Here is a 22,484-nt window from a genome sequence, read left to right as displayed (position 1 = left end):
TCAAGTATACATTGGAAATCCACCAAACACCACATGTTCCTTTCCAAATCATTTAAATCCAGATTGTGATGCACTTTTATAAGCCAGTCATAGCTCATGTCACGTGATCTCACCAGCTGATGACAGCGGATATTCAGAGCATAGGACAGGTGATGTAGTCAGCCAACAGGAACATCACTGTTAAGTACCAGGAACACACAAACAGGGAAAGTTAATAGAAAGCAAGAAAAGCGAATCTTTCATATATAATATTGGACTCTAAGGTTAATAAGCTGCAAGAGAATCCAAGCTTTCACATGTAATGTTGACTTTTTTGGGCATGTTACACTTTAAGATATATCAAACAAATGTGCCAGTAAAATTTTTAATAATAACATAAATGTCTGAGCTTCAGGGTTAGAAATTATTCTAAATGGCTCATCATCGAAGAGTTGATTTTTAAATGAGAGTCAAACGCTCTGTGATTTAAGAAATTCATGATACATTCTCGCACATAGTTCAACATACGTAAAAGGTTATTTACTTTGAAAATAACACTTTTCAAACCACCATTTGCAATATTTTCCCGCGACATGTTAGAAATAGGTTTGTTACAGCAGTTGCCAGAGAGCGCAGATAACAGGCAACACCGCGACTGCGCAGCCACGACATAGAAAGCCCGTATGTTCAGTGAACAGTTGAAGCTAGTCACTAGTGTGGGATGCTTCATTTCAAACACATTAACTACCTCTGCAGAAAAGGTTAGTAAAAGTCAAATTTCTTTAACAAACAGACAAAAATAATTTCATTGTTCTGCAAGGCAATTAATGCTTGGCTGTCAGAAAGGTGGAAATAAAATAAAATCTGAAATTAATAACATATTTTAGCCTTCCATAAATATGTGAATGTATTTTAATTCACTTGATAGCTCTCAGCCACAGATAACCAAGAGGAAACAGCAAAATCACTGAATGTAAACACGGGTCTTGTGGAGCCTACCCACTATAACTCAGACTGCTCCGCGTATCAGCCCCGGATCTATGAAATTTGTGGTTCAAAAAATGGCTCTGAGCACTATGGGACTTAACATCGGAGGTCATCAGCCCCCTAGAACTTAGAATTATTTAAACCTAACTAACCTAAGGACATCACACACATCCATGCCCAAGGCAGGATTCGAACCTGCGACCGTAGCGATCGAGCGATTCCAGACTAAAGTGCCTAGAACCATTCGGCTACACCAGCTGGCATGTGGCACGATATTTGTGAACCAGGTCAATACAAAAAAAAATCAAATTTTAGAAAATATGTTCATCTTGTAGTGTATATCTTTCTGAAAAGTCTGAAACATAAAACGTGTGTTCAAGGACGAGGAAATGTTAAGACATGTTATTTGGACTTAAGTGTGCCAAAGTGCAGTGCCACACTTCTTCATACAGGATTCTTCTATCATACATCTACATCTACATCCATACTCCGCAAGCCACCTGACGGTGTGTGGCGGAGGGTACCTTGAGTACCTCTATCGGTTCTCCCTTCTATTCCAGTCTCGTATTGTTCGTGGAAAGAAGGATCATCGGTATGCTTCTGTGTGGGCTCTAATCTCTCTGATTTTATCCTCATGGTCTCTTCAATAGGGAGCAATATACTGCTTGATTCTTCGGTGAAGGTATTTTCTCGAAACTTTAACAAAAACCTGTACCGAGCTACTGAGCGTCTCTCCTGCAGAGTCTTCCACTGGAGTTTACCTATCATCTCCGTAACGCTTTTGCGATTACTAAATGATCCTGTAATGAAGCGCGCTGCTCTCCGTTGGATCTTCTCTATCTCTTCTATCAACCCTATCTGGTACGGGTCCCACACTGCTGAGCAGTATTCAAGCAATGGGCGAATAAGCGTACTGTAACCTACTTCCTTTGTTTTCGGATTGCATTTCCTTAGGATTCTTCCAATGAATCTCAGTCTGGCATCTGCTTTACCAACAATCAACTTTATATGATCATTCCATTTTAAATCACTCCTAATGCGTTCTCCCCGATAATTTATGGAATTAACTGCTTCCAGTTGCTGACCTGCTATTTTGTAGCTAAATGATAAGGGATCTATCTTTCTATGTATTCGCAGCACATTACACTTGTCTACATTGAGATTCAATTGCCATTCCCTGCACCAGGCATCAATTCGCTGCAGATTCTCCTGCATTTCAGTACAATTTTCCATTGTTACAACCTCTCGATATACCACAGCAACATCCGCAAAAAGCCTCAGTGAACTTGCGATGTCATCCACAAGGTCATTTATGTATATTGTGAATAGCAACGGTCCTACGACACTCCCCTGTGGCACACCTGAAATCACTCTTACTTCGGAAGACTTCTCTGCATTGAGAATGACATGCTGCGTTCTGTTATGTAGGAACTCTTCAATCCAATCACACAATTGGTCTGATAGTCCATATGCTCTTACTTTGTTCATTAAACGACTGTGGGGAACTGTATCGAACGCCTTGCGGAAGTCAAGAAACACGGCATCTACCTGTGAACCCGTGTCTATGGCCCTCTGAGTCTCGTGGACGAATAGCGTGAGCTGGGTTTCGCACGACCGTCTTTTTCGAAACCCATGCTGATTCCTACAGAGTAGATTTCTAGTCTCCAGAAAAGTCATTATACTCGAACATAATACTTGTTCCAAAATTCTACAACTGATCGACGTTAGAGATATAGGTCTATAGTTCTGCACATCTGTTCGATGTCCCTTCTTGAAAACGGGGTGACCTGTGCCCTTTTCCGATCCTGTATTTCGCTCTGTGGAATTGAAACATGTATATTTTGTAATGGATGCCATCAAACTATATTTAGGACAGTGGAAATTGAAATGTCCTGTGGTGCCTCTCCTGCTCCCAGTCAGCCGGTTTGACAGCCTGCCCCAAAAGAAAAAAAAATCTCGCAATTAGCAGCGGATGGGATTATTTGTAATCGGGAGAACAAGAACTCTTCAGAAAATTTGCACTCTTTATTGCTTATAAGCTAATAACTTGCTGTTTTGTGTGACATAAAACTAAATATAGGATACATAAAACCAATAAAGACAAGACACAAACAAGAAAGTACACATTTCTTCAATTCTTAGCTCCTAGCATTTTTTTATCTCTAATCTTGCTACAGCTTTAAATGGAATGTTTTTCTTTCTGCAAAAGAATCTATTACCTCATCAAAGTTCATCAAATGTTTTGCTACATGAAAAATTGAAATGTCATTATCTAATACTGAAAAAGCTGTTTATACAAATAATACCCCAAGACTGGTGTGGTTTCTCGATCTGATTACGTCTATTTTGTCACTGTCTGCTAGATAAAACAAAATAGGCCTTTCCAATATTGCAGCAATTTTGTAACACACACCGAATAAATGAGACTGTTTTGGCAAAAATGGTCATTCTTTTAATATGAAAGAATATAATTCACAAAGTATCAATATTAGGCCTACTACAACCAAAAAGCTTTATGTTAGGAAATAGTTTCACATTTCATTCATACACACCAGTTTCTCAAGCATGGGATCGAAAAGTAGTATTACAAAATTTTTATATAAATTTGGAATCATCTTATTCTTCCATAATTTGTGTGATGTCCCCATTCCTTCTCCTTCCTCATTTTAACAAACAATCTTGTCATCACCTATTCTGTTGCTACTCCTGCCATTGTCAAAATTTGTTCGCCGATTAACTTCACTAACCCTGCCAGAATCACCGGTTTAGTTATCCCACAATTACTCTCCAGTTAGGCATTGTTACGTGTTCATACAACATGTTTTCCGCGTTACTTCCAGAACAGAACTTAAACGGCTGCTAGCCGGGGACTGTACAACTGGTCCTTACTAGTGTAGCGATCTGGCCAAAAATATTCTGTCAAAATTTCATTTTCTTGGGTACACCAAGAAGATAATACGTAATCTTACTAACCTGTTATTCTTGTTAGTCATTTATTTCCATTCTGGTAGCTCATAATTATAACAACACTGATCATTCGCAAATGCAATCAACCACATAATCAGACAGCGATTGGCATTCATCCGTTCAGCTTTACTCCACTCAGCTCATATAGCCCCGTACCCTTCTGTCTGCGGAAAGTTTATTTCTAGATGCAATGAGGATTCTCCTGACAGAGACATCACGTACACTACGCATGCATTTAAAAATCAACTTATGATTCATTCAAAAATCAATTTAAAATGGGTTCAAAAATGTTCAAAAACCAACAGGGATGTGTTTCAAAATCATGTGAATAATCGATACACCAATGTGCGCTGGATGCTAGGTGCTTTGGGAAACAAGTTTTTTTTTCCTCAAGAATATGAATTTGATGCCCCCTTTTCCCAGTAGCATCTAGCTGTTTGCTGTGACTGCTTGCACAGCTAACAGCCTCATTCTAATAGCCAGAAGCAGGAGAATCTACTACTCAAATGTGACTCAACTGCACATGCGCATGAGCCCACTCGTAACTGCTAAAACAAATCTAGTGCACACAGTTGTGACTTCAAGCTCATCGGAGGCAATTTGTTGTTATGAAGCAGGGCATAGTCTTCCTAAAGCCTTTGACACATTTTGCTGTTGGCAGATATTTGCTTGAGCACTGTGTATCATTGTTCTATATGGCGCACTTCCTTTCCAATTTAAGTTATTTTCATTTTTTTCTCTTCTTTATGTTTCATTTTTGAAGTATTATTCTGCAGTAGTGGGATACAATAATATCCTTTGTTAGAGTAACGGTTCTTACCAATCAAAATTACTAACTGGAAACTAGAACATTGAAAAATTCCCGGAATTCTAAAAAATTCCTGGTTTTTTTCCCGGATGAAAAAATTCCCGGCTTTTTCCCGGATCTCCCGGTTGTCCTGGGTCGTATACATCCTGTGGTTGGTATCTTTTATATAAGTGAGTAGGTTCCGGGTAATAGGTTGAAGGTGTTGTCCTATGAGAGCAGAAATTCTCTCAGTGGGGTCACAATAACCTGCCACAATGGAGTGCCCTGGGTGATTAGTTTTATGGACGTTAGGAAGCATGTAGAAGGTAGGAGTGCAGGGAGAGGTTCTGGGAAGGACCTAAGGATTTGAGTAGCGACTGGAGATCCTGCTGGATTTCTGGAATGGGGACCCTGTGGCAAGGTTTGTAGGTGAAAGTATCTGACAGCTGGCAGACTCCTTCTGCCAGGTAATCCTTGCGGTTCAAAACAACGGTGGTGGAGCCTTTGTCCACAGGTAGGAGTAAAAGGTCGGGATAAGTTTTTGATGGTGTACTGTAGTTCTTTCAGTAGATGTAAGGTTAGTTTGCATGTTGAGGGATTTGGGGAATGATGGCAAGGCAATGTTCGAGGTTAAGAAAGTGTGGAAAGTTAACTGGGGGTGATTTGGGGACAGTGGGGGTGGATCATGGTTGAATGGAGGAGTGAACTGAGTTAGGCAGAGTTCAGTATTGGTCTTTGCTTGAGTCTGATTGGTAGGGTTGGTGATGAAAAAGTGTTTCCACTTTAGGGACTAGGAGGAAGAGAGCAATTCTTTAACAAGTCCTGCATGATTGAATTTGAGAATGGGGCAAAATGTGAGCCTTTTGAAATGACTGACCCTCCTGGCCTCAACCTTAATTAGTCACTGTTCTCACCAATCCAGACCCTCCCCTGTTCCCTTTCCAGCACTACACAGCCGTCATCCACCATCATACCCAATCTCTTTACTTCGCTCCTTTTCGGCTACTTCCCTGACCCCCCCACCACCCAATCCCCACCTCTCCCCTGCTCACCAGCTAACCTACTGCACTTCACTGTCCACCACCCATACCATACTATCCCTCCCCCTCCCCGCCCTAGCCTCCTACTTACCCCCACCCAGTCGCCACTCCCATCATGCACTGGTACTGACAGCACACAGTGCGGTTTCAGTTGCCTGAGACTGCAGTTGTGTGTGTGTGTGTGTGTGTGTGTGTGTGTCCTCTATTGTTAATGAAGGCCTTACTGGTGACTCAGCATCTTTGCTGTATGGTGAGTAGCAACTTTCCTTTTCATAATATTGTTACAGTCGATCCTGGATTTTCCATTGTCTGAGAAAACAGAGATATAATCACATGCATGCAAAATTTAATGAATGAAAAAGTGGCCTAAAGCACAAAAAGTAATAGAAAACTTTATTCACATTATAAAGCAAGAAATTGGGTAAAGTAATAAATCAGAGACACTAAATAATACACACCCATAGTAACAGTGATGACAACATGAAGAGTATACAACAAAGGTGTAACACCAGGAAAACATCACAAAACATATTCAGTAACAAAATTATAAAAAATAAAAATATATCATAAAAATCTTAACCACAACTAAAACAAATTCCATACAAATACATAATTAGAATCAAATCTATAAAAATAATAAAAACACAATCAAATTTTCACATATCACTTACTCATAATGCTAACTATGTAAACATGTAATATCAATGGTCCACTGTCAACCATGCTGCCAAGAGAAAAACAGCACACATAAAAACCAATTAAAGTCAGGTATACATCTCCAGCATACATCTGAGGCGAAAGGAATAATTCTAAAAAAAAGAAAAGACATGGCAGCAATGATATTACATTTAAGGTAAAGAACACCACATAAATGTATTATAACTTTTCTGATGATGGTTACAGACAATTATATTAAGAACATCACTTACTTATGTATTTACAGAGCACCTGATAATGGCAATATGCCAAAATGGGCCGACTGTGACTGATTTACAGAATTAAAGCCATTTAAATAGTGGTGTAGCTGGCTGATATTCATAACAATTATGTCATTACAGGACATATTTTGCACAATGGGCCCCAAAGAACAAAGGACCAATGAGAGAGAATTTCCCATGACAAAGCTCAAATGCTTGCTGCAGAATTTGAGGCATGTGCTGCATGGTCAGCTATAGCTACAACAATTTCATCAATAACTGCAATGGGAATGGGCCCACTGCCCTCTTCCTTCTGAATTACCTAATCCAACTGTATCTTCAGATTTGTTGATCATACTGACTTGGGGCCTGGCCTCTTCACAGCTGTTTCTGTTGGTGATATTACCACAATTCAGTGCTGCTGCTGATGTCCTGCTGTTAAAACAACTTCATCAGCTATGCATGGTCTTTCTTCTCAACAGCCATTGCATTTCATATGAAAACTTCAACTTTCTTATCCCTTTATACCAACAGTTACTTGACAAAAGAAATCAACAAGTGTTATCAAGTGCCAAACAATATACTGACATCAAAACAGGAAACATTTCACATTCTGATTGCTTACTATGCCATATTTTCACCTGGTGGCAGAATGTGGAACTATTATTTTTTTCAGCATACTCCATGAGCGCCCTGTTAATGAACATACCTACCATGTTTCAGCATCCCATGATGTATACAGTCCGCACTGCAGCACTTGGAACATTGTGAGTCTAATTAAAACCACCCAGCACATGATCTCTGACAATGAGAATTCATTAGAATGTGATGATCCCAACTTCTGCAATCAAACAACTACCAGTATCATCACACAGTCTGGATAAGTGCCTGCGGAAATTTCCTCCATGCAGCTTGTACCACAATCAGAATCAGAATCCACCATATGTCAATATTTCTTTCTGGAGATCACTACCAACCATCTACATTTAAGACATGTTTGGAGGGTAACATATCAAGAAAATCTGCAATATAGGGAAACAGTTATGGCCAGCGTTCTTCAAAGGAGGCTGCAAATTTCTTGTCACATTTGACTGGACATTGTTATGTTGAAATGTTGCATGTGAAGTTGCCTGCATAAGGGGATTCTTCTCTCAGATTCTCATACCTCTCTAAGGTAGTTGTTGCTATTCAAAATGACCTCAGTAAGTAAAACTGAGATCCCATGTTGTGTCCAATTGGACCCTAGACACACACATCTACATCAGCAGGCTACTGTCATGCATATACTGGTAGATAATGTACAAGAAACATTTTCCTCTTCATGTTTCATTTAAAGATGATAAGTGGGGGGATAAACTGACTGTAATCTTCTGTATTCACACAATTCAGTTTGTTAGTTACTTGTTCCACAGAACACATTTGTGTAATTTTACTGCAGTGGCAGTTTATTTGGGATAGACACTGTCTTGAATTTTGAATCTTCCTTCCCATAATATTGAAAGGCTCTCCTCATTACACAATGCCTTCCTTGTGGCATCTCCTATTACAGATTTTCTGGTCTTTTGTGTGATGTTCTCATAACCGTTGTGCAGCTCTTCTTCAAATCTTCTCTATCTCTTACATTAATCAGATGTTCAAATGTGTGTGAAATCTTATGGGACTTAACTGCTAAGACCATCAGTCCATAAGCTTACATACTACTTACCCTAAATCATCTTAAGGACAAACACACACACACCCATGCCCAAGGGAGGACTCGAACCTCCACCGGGACCAGCCGCACAGTCCATGACTGCAGTGCCTTAGACCGCTCGGCTAATCCCATGCAGTTTACATTAATCCACCTTGGTAATTGCCCCAGAATGACAAGCTTATAAACAAGAATGGTCGAACAAGGATTTTGTTTAAGTGGTCTGTAATATGGTTGAATTTCTTAGGATTACTCTGATAAATATCGGTTTGGCACCTGCTTTTCATGTGGCTCGTAAAAGTATAGTAATGTGAGTGAGCTGAAGTAACCAGGGAACTTGATACTGAGGGGAATGATTCAGGTAGCATGGGTTGTAAAGATGCTACTGAGATCAAGCATGTTGTGCCTAGCAGCTGTTCAGCATGTTGTGCTTAGCAGCACATACTGCCATTGGGGTTCAACTCGGCTATTCTCTATAGTTTTGCTTTGACCATTCAAATGAGTGGACAGTAGGCTGGTGGTCATGTCCACATAAAACACATGCAGAAATTACAGCAAAGATGGTATATGACATGACTGCTTCATAGGCGATGATGCTTCTGATAAAACTTATCCTATCACATCAAAAATTGGTTTTTGTTATTGGTCAGAAAGATTATGAAGATGTGAATTTACAGGGGAGAGAGTATAAGCAAAAATAACACATTTTTGGATATGGTAGTTGCAGATACCCCTTCAAACTATTCTTGCTGCTCACTTTGAGAGATAAATGTTTTTTTAGCTACATTGTCTGAGTACTGAATTTCTGAAGAAAACACAAAGTGCAAGTAAACAAAATTAGCCTAACATCCTAGTTTGCAAGTCAATTCAATGACAGTTAATTGTAAGAACAAAACACACCACAGTGGACACCTTGATTAATTTGTTTGTTTGCCAATTGCATTTTTGTTTGTTATTCAGATGAGCCACAAAGAAACTCCGCTACTGCTGGTCCCAAGCCTGGGGTCCCATCTCATAAGTAATGGGGAAGGAGGAGGGGGAGGAGTAACAACCCCATAAAAAAACCTGTGCTCTGGATGGCAGCACCCAGTTAGGGCTCCTATCTACGGTTACAGGGAAAGCCCGGCAATCGGTCTGGAAGGTGGAAGAGGGACGTCACTTCCCAATGGCAGAGACAGTGGAAGAGCCACTGAAACATGGCAGGTAGTGGTTGTACTCCATGTTAGGGGCAGCTACCAAAGGCACCTGTATCCCCATGTCAGGGTTGGCCTGAGCTCATCTTCTGTGGCTGACAACTTCAGTCGTACAACTGGACGGACATGAGCCGTCCCAACAAAAAAAGTTTTTTAGCTCATGGAATGGATCGCACTACTGAATTGAGATTACCCAGGGGGGCAATCCCCTACTGACCAAGGTCGACATAAGCAATCATTCCCATTCTGGGGGACCTGCCAAAAAGTGCATAAGGGAAGAGTCGGAGCTCCCAAGAACCTCAAAGGAAGATTAAAACTAAAAAGACTTTCCGAATTGGAACCATAAATGTACAGACAATGATTAAGACTGGTAAAATTAAACAGGTAATAGATGAGATGAAAGAGAGAAGCATTAGAATACTAGTGATGCAAGAAACAAGATACACTGACAAAGATACAGTGGAGTCAGAAGTCTTCATAATACTGAAAGGGAAACCAGGAGTTAGAGTGGGAAAGGAAAGACATGCACCTAGCTGGTTTGGTACAGGGTTCATAGTAGACAATAGATACAAGGATGGCATAACTGAAATGAAGAGCAGGTTAGAAAGGATATCAACACTGACATTTCAAGCATGGAACAAAAAGTATACAACAGTAAATGGACATTCACCTACAAATGACAAGAACAGGAAAGACAAGAAAGTTGCAGACAGTTTCTGGGAGGAGCTAGGTGATACACTGAAAAACACACCATATAGACATGTAAAGATACTCATAGGAGATTATAATGCACAGATTGGCAGAGAGAAACAACATAAAGGAGTAGTGGGCGAGTACCTTGCACACCAGTGGACAAACAAAAATGGAGAAAGACTAATTGAACTGTGTCGAGAACATAAAATCAGACTGATGACAACACACTTCAGAGCCAAACCAAGTAAGAAAAAGACATGGGCAAGCCCATGCACCTGCCTTGGGCAATTCCAAATTGACCACATAGCAATCAGCTGGACAAACACTAAAGAGATCATGAACACGAAGATCAGGAAGAACACATGAATAGAATCAGATCATTATCTCAGAGAAATTAAGTGCCTTTGGATTCCAAACAGGGACAGATTGCCACAGACGAATAGAAGAAACACAAACATGAAGATGGACAGAGACAAATTAAGGCACTACAAGCAATAAAGCTAAATGATGATGCTGTGAGTGATAATTCACAAGTTGCAAGTATTTTTAACAATCACTTTCTGAATGTAGCAGCAAAAATAGGGTTAAAGGGTCCAGTAGAAGAAGCAAAAAAATATGTTAAAAATGTCATTCCCCAGGACTTTAGGCCTTTAGAAATGGCACCATCATCCCCACTGAAATGAAAGGAATTATAAATATACTGAAAAACAAGAGCTCACGTGGTGTTGATGGAGTCTCTAATGGAATTTTGAAGTGTTGTTCTAATTTAATAAGTGGAGTCTTTAGTGATATATGTAATGCTTCGCTGGCACAGGGAATTTTTCCAGACAGATTGAAATATGCAATTGTCAAACCTCCTCACAATTGAAGGCTATACACACAGCTGGTTTGAATCATACTTAAAGAACAGAAAGCAAAAAGTTGTGCTGAATAACACAAATAATGTTGGGAGGGTGGTAAATTCTAGTGAATGGGGAGTTATTACAAAGGGAGTCCCACAGGGTTCAATTTTGGGTCCTCTGCTGTTCCTTATTCATGTGAATGACCTCTCACTTAACGTTCAACAAGCAGAACCAGTACTTTTTGCAGATGACATGAGTGTTATAATAATCCGGTTCCAGAAAAAGCACTTGAGGATATTGTTAAGGATGTCTTTCAAAGAATTATTAAGTGCTTCTCAGCAAATGGACTCTCCCTTAATTTTGAAAAAACTCACTATATCCAGTTCTGTACATTGAATAGAGTCATACTGACAATTGATGTAGCATATGAACAGGGATCAGTTAACAGGTAGATTTCTCCAAATTTTTGAGTGTTCACATTAATGACAACTTGAACTGGAAGAAGCATATTACTGAGCTTCTCAAACAATTAAGTTCAGCTTCTTTCGCTCTTCATATAATCGCTAGTCTTGGTAATAAACAGATCAGCCTCCTAATGTACTTTGCATATTTCCACACAATAATGTTTTATGGAGAAGTTTTCTCAAGTAAGTCACCACTAAGACATAAATTACTGATTGTACAAAAGAGAGCAGTGAGAATAATTAGTGGTGTTCACCCAAGGACATCATGTAGGCACATCTTCAAGGAGTTTGGTATTTTAACTGCACCATCAGAGTACATATATTTGCTAATGAAGTTCGTTATAAATAATCAATTTTGATTCGCGAAGAACTGCAATGTTCATACGTTCAACACTAGAGGGAAAAATGACCTTTCCTATATGTTATTGAAGCTGTCACTTGCTCAAAAAGGAGTACATTATTCAGCAACAAAAATCTTTGATCATTTGCCCAACAACATAAAGCGTCTGGCAGGTAGCAGATCAAGTTTTAAATCTAGCTGAAAATCATTTCTTTTGGACACCTCCTTCTATTCCATGGATGAGTTTCTGTTTCAGCACTGGTAAAAAAAAAAAAAAAAAGGGTACCTCTAAATGTCAAAAGATAGAATTTTATAAAAGAATACATTGCCCATTGTAGGTTGTATTGTGCTTTATAAAAATTGTGCTAATACCTAATTCTGCTCATGAGTCATTATCAAGCTCATTTGCTATGTCATATATTACGTTATCATGCTCATAACATTCTTTTATGTCGCATGTATAAAAAAAGAAGTCATGCAATGTGCTTGACAATGGCTTGTGGCCAAAATTAGCTAATAGCACAATTTTAAGAAACCACAATACAGCCTACAATGGATAATGTATTCATTTATTAGATAATTAAGAAGCTGTGGGTCCCCATGGAAAAAACAGTGTTTTATTCAAAGTGACATGGCTTGTAAGCCAAGAATATTTTTTTTTAAATGTAGCACTGGAACTACAGTCAGCAATGACCTGTACTTTCACATTCTATTGGCATTGTTTTCATAAGTTTTCTGGTACTGCACATTTTCTAACATACATAAACTATATGATCAAAAGTATCCGGACACCTGGCTGAAAATAACTCACAAGTTCATGGTGCCCTTCATCAGTAATGCTAGAATTCAATATGGTGTTGGCCCTGCCTTAGCCTTGATGACAGCTTCTACTCCCACAAGCATAGGTTCAATCAGGTGCTGGAAGATTTCTTGCAGAATGGCAGCCCATTCGTCACGGAGTGCTGCACTGAGGAGAGGTATCGATGTTGGTCGGTGAGGTCTGGCATGAAGTCGGTGTTCCAAAACATCCCAAAGATGTTCTATAGGATTCAGCTCAGGTCTCTGCGCAGGCCAGACCATTACAGGGATGTTATTGTCATGTAACCACTCTGCCACAGGCCGTGCATTATGAACAGGTGCTCAATCGTGTTGAAAGACGCAGTCGCCATCCCCAAAGTGCTCTTCAACAGCTGGAAGCACGAAGGTACTTAAGACATCAATGTACGCCTGTGCTGTGATAGTGCCACACAAAACAACAAGGGGTGCAAGCCACTCCATGAAAAACATGACCACATCGTAACAAAACCACCTCCAAATTTTACTGTTGGCTCTACACACGCTAGCAGATGACGTTCACCAGGTATTCGCCTTACCCACCCCCTGCCATTGGATCACCACACTGTGTACTGTGATTTGTCACTCCACACAACGTTTGTCCACTGTTCAGTCATCCAATGTTTACACTCTTTACACCAAGCGAGGCGTCATTTGGCATTTACCAGCATGATGTGTGGCTTATGAGCAGCCACTCGACCATGAAATTCAAGTTTTCTCACCTCCCACATAACTGTCATAGTACTTGCAGTGGATCCTGATGCAGTTTGGAATTCCTGTGTGATGGTCTGGATAGATGTCTGCCTATTACGTAATACAACCCTCTTTAACTGTCGGCAGTCTCTGTCAGTCAACAGACGAGGTCGGCCTGTACGCTTTTGTGCTGTATGTGTCCCTTCACGTTTCCACTTCACTATCACATTGGAAACAGTGGACCTAGGGGTGTTTGGGAGTGTGGAAAGCTCATGTACAGACATATGACACAAGTGACACTCAATAGCCTGACCATGTTAGAAGTCCATGAGTTCTGCAGAGTGCTCCATTCTGATCTCTCATGATATCTAATGACTACTGAGCTCATTGATATGGAGTACCTGGCAGTAGCTGGCAGCACAATGCACCTAATATGGAAAACATGTGTTTTTTTTGGGGTGTCCAGATACTTTTGATCACATAGTATAGTATTCACTTTGAACGTGTTCTAAAATTTTCGTGAATCACACCAGTATTTTTTAAATTTTAGTATTTTAATCGTATTTAGTCCCAGAACAATGCATTTTTCTGTTAACATAGATTTTTCTTTAATGAAATCTAAGCTCATGGCTGAGGAGTTTAAAAAACATGGAAAAAAGAACTAATATGAGTTCCCTATGAGACAAAATGCCATTTCAGGGACTTCAGATATACAGATACAGATTTGGTGTTACTGACAGTACACCAAAAGTGATTGGCTTGTTTGCTTAATGGCAGAGTGCAACAGTAATTCTGAAAAATCTCAACTACCTGACAATGTTAGTACTTATGGTATCTACTAGAAACTTACATGAAAATTTCAAGAATTTGTTTGTATTGAGGAACGTACAAGCATTTTTCAGTTCCCATGCACTTGTAATGACAATGAAGTTAAGGATGAAAGACAGGATGCACAGAGACATGTAATGAATCTTTCAATCCACAGTCCACATGAATGGAATGGAAAGTAATCTTAATATATGACACAATAAAATATACCCTCTTTCATATACTATATAATGATTTGCACAGCATACATATGCTGACTTTGGTTTCATACCAGTATTCACTGCTGTGCATCATATAGCAGAATACATTTATGATATATTAGTGTTCAAAGAATGGAAAATCCAGGATGGAATGTAACAATATTTTGAAAAGGAAAATTGCTGCTCACTATATAGCGGAGATGCTGAGTCGCAGATATGCACAACAAAAAGTCTATCACAAATAAAGCTTTCAGCCAGTAAGGCCTTCATCAAAAATAGATCTCTCTCTCTCTCTCTCTCTCTCTCTCTCTCTCTCTCTCTCTCTCTCTCTCTCTCTCTCACACACACACACACACACACACACACACACATGACTGTAGTCTCATTTTTGACGAAGGCCTTACTGGCTGAAAGTTTTATTTGTGACAGTCTTTTTGTTGTGCCTATCTGCGATTCAGCATCTCCGCTATATGGTGAGTAGCAACTTTCTTTTTCATAATATTGATATTTTAGTGTTCACTAGTTGTAAGGCAATAATCAAAGTTGTATGTAAACTACACATCTATTGCTATTATTCTGGGATAACCTACCCTTTGTACTTCACTATCTTATACGAAAACTAGCACAGTCATTTTGTTAAATGTTTTGTCTTCGCTTATCCAAAATGTGCCTCATAAAACAAGATTATATTTATGATTACTAACATACAGTGAAGTCTATATAATATGCAGTAACATTTTGTTAACTTTTAGGATTGATTACCAGCCACAGTTAGTAATTTTTCTGGCTCTTGTAATAGTTAAGGTTACTGAACAAAGTCTGTCAGTGTTGATGACATAATGAAAAGTTGCATAACTTACCATCTTGTGAAAATGGACTACAGAACCATTTCCTAAGGACTGAGTCAAGAAATCCTATTTTGCATTTGCTTTCATTTGGATACTCTATTATTTCTGATTTATCAACTTTATCAAGCAGAATATGAGGCAATTTTCGTTCTAGTTCTGTGTGGAGGACAACCTGAAACACAGAAAAGGATTATTCATAAAGATTCTTATTTTATCAGCTTGCTAGACAGCAAATTGTTGTGTAGAACATTGCACCAATCACAGTGCATCCAACTGTGAACACAGTTTTCAGGCATGAGATAGTTAATTGCTGTCTCTAAGGAGCTGGGTATTGTCATGACCTCTGTCCATGATCAGTAGCTGTTGCAAATGGATGAAATACATTGACCAGAGATACCAAAGTACCTCAAGTACTATCTCCTCCAATGGATACTGTCTCCTCTACAGAAAATACAAGACCTATCTCCACTTGTCCACTTGACTGAGAGTGGCATGAGAGTGGTAGGTCAAAGGACTCTTTTTACAGGGAAGGCAGAGATTAAGGAGAACAGATTTAGGTGATGCCCCCAATGAAACTAAAACTGAGGCAATGAGACACACTTCAGCTGTTGGGAAATTGCTGTATCGACTATCAGGGGGAAGCAACTGCAAAATGCCAGAGGTTCAATAATTATCAACAGTTTGAATGTAGAGTAAATATATGGCACCCATTAGGGAATCGGTAGTACAGATTGTCAGGCACATTGAAATGCATTATGTCTGTTGTCTGAGCTCCAAAGTCAGGCTTCGATCATTTCAGTGATTGCCACAGAAGGTTCAGGCGCACCAGCCTTCCCCATGGAATTGAACAAACCTTATAATCAGCAGCATTGTCCCAGATCTGATCAAGGGCCTCTATTTATGAACTGAGAAGAAGGTTTGAACCTGAGACTTTCAGAGTTGCTGAGTCACACATAGGCACAACAAAAAGACTGTCACAAAATTAGCTTTCAGCCAACAAGGTCTTTGTCAAAAGTAGAAGTAGACAATAGACACAGACACGCGTGCGCACACACACACACACACACACACACACACACACACACACACACACACACACACAGAGAGAGAGAGTCACACAAACACAACTCACTCACACGTGACCACAGTCTGTGGCAGCTGAAGCCAGACTATGAGCAGCAGGGCGTGATGGAAGAGGCAACCGGGTGGTGCTAAGGAGGAGGCTGGGGTGGGGAGGGGGTAAGATAGCAGAGTACGGGAGGCGGATGGTACAATGGTTCTGATGGGAGTGTGCAGGAATGAAGAGGAGAGAGGGTAGGGCAGCTATGTGGGATATTAGATGGATGGCAATGGAGAGAATGGGGGTAGTGGAAAAGGAGAGAAGTGGAAAGACTGGGTGCATTGGTGGAATAGAGGGCTGTGTAGTGCTGGAATGGGAACAGGGAAGGGGCTAGATGGGTAAGGACAATGACTAATGAAACACAGTAGATGAATTCGCAATTGCGAATAATGACTACCATCAGCTATAATATGGAATGACAACAGTGACAATGAAAATTTGTGCCAGACCGGGACATGAACCCAGAATTCCCGCTTATCGCAAGTGCTCACCTTACCATTTGGCTTTCTGTGCATGACTCACGACCAGACCCAAACTTCCAAATGTCGTCAACTATACGTTTGATGTGTTTCGTAACAGCTGTGGTTGCTGCGGTGCCTTGTCATCAGAATAACACAGGCACTGCAATATGGTATGACAAATGAAGGTTGAGACCAGGAGGGTTACAGGAACATCGGATATATTGCAGGGAGAGTTCCCACCTGCGCAATCCAGAAAAGCTGGTGTTGGTGGGAAGGATCCAAATGGCACAGTCTGCGAAGCAGTCAAAATTAAGAAAGTAATGTTGTGTGGTGTGCTCAGCAACAAGTTGTTTCTTGGCTACAGTTTGTTGGTGGCCACTCACATGGACAGACACCATGTTGGTTTTCTTGCACATGTAAAATGCAGCACAGTGGTTGCAACTCATTTTGTAGATCACATGACTGGTTTCACAGGTAGCCCTGCTTTTGATGGCATAGTTACCGACCATAAACCATCAGGTCAGGCTTCGGACCACCCTGTGCAATTATTCTTTCTTATGGTATCACCTCTCTGTTTTTGACATTGTTTTGCTGGTGTCCATGGAAGATCTCTCTACCAGAGTAGTCATTCCTGTTGCGTTAGTTATGGGATGAGATTCTATGCCTTCTCCACCAAGGCCATTGGGTGTGTTTCAAGCATTGAACTGTTAACTAGGAGCCATGTTTTTGGCCAGGGATTTGTGAAAAAAAATTGTCCATTTTATCACAGCTTGTGAGCAGTGGAGTAGGTGGTTGTGGTGGTGGTGGTGGTGGTGGTCGAAGGATGTGAAAAAAGAGGTTCTTTCTATAGTCTATGCTCTCAACATCCCTTCCCCCCCCCCCCTCCCCTCCAAGTCTCATCTTATTACCGACCATAAATCCTTGGTTTCCTTGTTTAACCATTACACTTCCTTGTCTGACAAGACAGCACACTGGCTACTATGCTGGGCACTGTTCTTGTCTTGCTACAGCTATGAGATCCATTTCTGAGCCATGTCTAAACATGCCAATGCGGATACCTTGTCCCACCTTCCTGTGGGTCCTGACCGCAGCTTTGATTGTGAGGAATTGTTTTGCTTCTATCTTGACACTGAAATGCAGGGCTTGGTCAAGGTTTTCCCAATAATGAGCTCGTGCATAGCAGCTGTTGCTGCCACCGACCTGGCTCTCCGTCAGGTGGTTCGGTTTCTTCAACAGGGCTTGACAGACAAACCATCAGGTCAGGCTTCAGACCACCCTGTGCAATTATTTTTTCTTAAGGTATCACCTCTCTGTTTTTGACATTGTTTTGCTGGTGTCCATGGAAGATCTCTCTACCAGAGTAGTCATTCCTATTGCGTTAGTTATGGGATGAGATTCTATGCCTTCTCCACCAAGGCCATTGTGTGTGTTTCAAGCATTGAACTGTTAACTAGGAGCCATGTTTTTGGCCAGGGATTTGTGAAAAAAATTGTCCATTTTATCACAGCTTGTGAGCAGTGTACTGACAACAGGGAGCTACTGGGCCATCTCTGTTGCCCTGGTCCACTCCACACCTGCCATGGGAATTTATTCATGTAGGCTATGCGAGTCCCTTTTTGCATTCCTTCCAGCTCTTGGCTGTGGATGCTTTTTTCTTGGTTTCCTTACATTCTCCTGTGTGCATCAATTGGCTGAGGTCACAATTCATAAGCTTTAGAGGGTTTTTTTCTACTGAGAGGTTGCCTTATACCTTAGTTTCCAATAATGGGCTCCAGTTTGTTTCTCACACCTTTCAATTTTTTGCTCCCATCGTGGCACTCTCATGTTATACCATTCCATCCTCAATCACATAGTGAAGTGGAATGACTGGTTCATACATTCAAGTCACAAATGAAAAAGTCTGTTGTGGATTCTCACTGGATGATGCCCTTCTTCATTTTCTCATCACCTATTGGTTCAGACATATGGGGCAGCAATGTCCAAGTGAGTTACATCACAGCTGGCAGCCACACACAATCCTCCACCTCCTGCAGCCTGTGCCACACCTGCCACTGTTGGGTTTATCTGGCCACTCCGCACCGGAATCACTGGTGTGAGGGCGAGGGTTTGGTCACTGGTCCAGTGGATACTGGTCACTGATGTCTGGCACCAGAGACGCCTTTTTTGTGACATACATATTGCTAACGAGCTGGTAGCTCTCCATCTTGATCAGTTGTAGCGCCTTTGCAACTGAAAGCAACTGGTGTGCAAGTGTGGCCCCCGTTGCCACTGCCAGCCCCACTACCTTCCGCCTAAAGCCCATCTTCACTGCAGTGGAGCAGCCCCCTTCTCGTTTTGACCCTACGCTCCAGTGCCCACCTCACACTTCATCCTGCCTTCTCCATTGGCACTGGCTGCCGCCACTCTGGATTTGATGGATGTGTCTCTTGTTGGACCACCGGTGTCTCCCCCATTGACAGAGCACCAACTTTGTATGAGGGAGAGGTGTGCTGTGAGTGTGCTGAGTGTGAGTCACCGTGTGTTTGCATTCAAATTACTAGCCAACTCTATTAGTGTGGGCTGGCCACCAGTAGGAAGTATATACATGGCACTGTCTCTGCTGCACACACAGCACCGTCTCCACACAAGGCTATAAATGCATGGAGCAGCATTGACTGAATCTCTTATATTTCTAGTTTGTGTTGTGCACATTAGTGTTCTGCATCTTGTGGAGTTCCAAGAGGCTTAATATTTAGAGGTTATGAATAAAGCCACATTTGTGTGACTTGGATTGGTTTTTTTTTGTGTATTACTTGGTTACTACAGGAACTGTGACTGAAGTTTACAAGAATAGTTGACCAAACACTAGACTAATATGTATCCAGTAGACCAGTGTGTGATGCGAGGGACCATCCACGGTATACTGTCTCTGTAAATTAAGTTATAAAGAAACAATGACCACTGAACATTACATGTAAAACAAAGCATAGAAGTACAGGTATATACACACTCAAAGATAAGTATTTGGCTGTCAAAAGAGCAATACATGAGGCCTTCAATAACTACCACAGCAGAATATTATCAACAGATCCCTCAGAACATTTAAAAATAATCTGTTCATATGTTAAAGCTACCACTACAACCAACGTTTGTGTTCAAACACTTATTGATGACACAGGAACTGAAAATGAGGATAACAAAGTAAAAAGAGAAACTCCGCTTTCATATTTGCCTTTACAAAACAAACATCCATGCGTAAGGCCCGTAAAGATGAGTGCTATAGATCTTAGTGTCCGTATACATAAGAAACAGCTAAAAGCACCGACATTTCACAATCTTCAGCCTCAGTGCAATCCCTATAAGGTTCTACATGAATCCCTTGACAAAAAACTATGCCCAATCATTGAAAGAAAGCATGGGTCTCTTCCATGTACATGAAGAGTAGGACAAATGATTCACAAAACAAACTTCCAATATCACTGGTATCCTGTGTTTTCTAGAATCTTAGGGAACCATTAAGTATGGTGACCCCAAGGCCGAGCCCGTGGACCACTGATCCTCTAGTGAACATTAATAACCTACCAGCATCAGTAAATAACAAGGCAAATATAGTAACATTTGCTGATGTTACTAGTTTCTTGATCAAAGGCATGAAATCCTCAATGTAGATTACAGCTGAAACAATAATACAGCAAGTATGAAATGATTTACAGCAAGTAGTATATCATTAAACCTTTCAAAAACAAATCTAATGCACTTTCAGACAGAAAATAACAAGCTACAAGCTTCTGAAATAGATATCAATGGTTAGAAAATAATTGAAACTTCACATACAAGAATTCTAGGCATAGGAATAAATTAAGATGGAGTGAACATACTGATCACCTGCTCAAGAGGCTAAGCTTAGCTTCACCATATGTTCACAAGGAAATAATAATATTGTCACATTTCACATATTTCCACCCTCTAATCTCATGTGGTATAATATTCTGGGGAAATGTGGAAATCAGATTTTAAACTACAGAAATGAGCTGTGAGGCTAAACTTCGGTGGAGATCCTGTACACACTTATTAAAGACCCTTGGGACACTGACACCCACAAGTCAGTATATCTACTCATTGATGATACTTGTAATAAATAACAAAAAATCATTTCCAAACTAACTGGGACATGCACAGTCATGATACAAGGCAGAAGCAAAGCCTTCACAAAGACCCAATAACTCTCAAATATAGCACAAAAAGGAGTTATCCAATCTGGAATAACAATTTATGATAAGTTTCCAATGAATTGACAATCCCCATATATTCAAGGGGAAACTGAAACAGTTTCTCATAAACCACACTGAAACTAATTTAAATGAGTTTCTAGAGCTATAAGTTACATAAAAGATCTATCACATCATAACTGATACTGTAATAGTGTATGCTGTAATGAATCTTGCCTCCTTGGAACTTTCATGAATCAACTGAAATGTTTGATTCCTTACAAATTTTGGCCACACCTGGTTTAATTTTCATACTTAAATATTATATTCCACATCTGAAGACATTTTTGAACATATCTGATTCCTAAAAGACTGTTTTCATGACAATATATTTTTTATTATTCATGTTGATCCATTTTGTAATAATGATCTTGAACCATGAAAATTAGTAACCACAAATGTCAACTTACATGATCTAAAAATTAATTTACAGTCAAGACAATATTATTACGCTTGAGTTTTTTACATAAACAAAATTTCTGTCTTCATTTATAATTTCTCTAATTTTAATACTGATAATTAAATTGATCATATAAAATTACAGGATGCTACTATTTTTCAATTTTTCATATTGTCAGGATTTGCAATCTTTGTTAGTAAATATTAGGTGTATAAATCTTCATATAGATAATTGTTTCAAGAAAACAGTATTGAAAAACAATTTCAATTTACATAGATCTGTTAATACTAACTTACACAGCATCTTGCTCTAAAAGGTAATTAAAGCTGGGTCACGAAGCATGCCATGGGTTTAGCAACTACTGAATTTGGCATGTTACTCTCTGAATGACTATGTTCTTTGTCTAGCACATGAATGTTGCTCACTGTAATTTTAAGAAGTGCTGTTGTAAAAAGTGTGTTTAGAACATGGCAATATATGAAGACTGTGTTTAAATGTAACATAATATTCCAGCTGCCTGTTATATGGGAAACACTGAACCAAATATTCTAAAGGTTTATACTGGAACAAAGATGTCAATCCAGACACTGAGACTGACTTAGTGAGATCAGTAATATTTACCTGCTTCTATATTTGTTTCTGCTCTTATTTAATTATTGAATCACTATAAATAGTCAGTTCAACATAGTAAATTTTACTTTTTATTTATTTATTTATTTATTTGTCCTTTGAATCATTTTTGCACAAGACATGCACATGGTGATACACAAACATACAACTGATATTGGACAATTTGTAGCGATATGATGGTTTGATGACATGAGGTGATGTGATAGAAACGTACAAGAATGATTTTACATAGTTATTAATTATTTTACTTCCATTTCTCTCTCTCATAACCACAAAACGCATGCCTAGTTGGCATAATTAAAGTAGAGAACACAATCTGCTTAT

The 22,484-nt window shown here is 39.8% G+C and overlaps 1 protein-coding gene across 1 annotated transcript in view; it reads right to left on the bottom strand.

Annotated features, from left to right (window-relative positions):
* Nucleotides 1-22,484, bottom strand: part of LOC124594163 (transient receptor potential cation channel subfamily A member 1) — a 208,368-nt gene that overhangs the window by 27,480 nt on the left and 158,404 nt on the right. The window contains exon 19 of the mRNA XM_047132522.1: nt 15,315-15,474. Within this exon, the coding sequence (XP_046988478.1) occupies nt 15,315-15,474 (160 nt within the window). The remainder of the gene's footprint in view (nt 1-15,314; nt 15,475-22,484) is intronic.

Source organism: Schistocerca americana, chromosome 1, assembly GCF_021461395.2.
Source record: "Schistocerca americana isolate TAMUIC-IGC-003095 chromosome 1, iqSchAmer2.1, whole genome shotgun sequence".
Classification (NCBI taxonomy): domain Eukaryota; kingdom Metazoa; phylum Arthropoda; class Insecta; order Orthoptera; family Acrididae; genus Schistocerca; species Schistocerca americana.
This window is presented reverse-complemented; position numbering and strand designations above follow the sequence as displayed.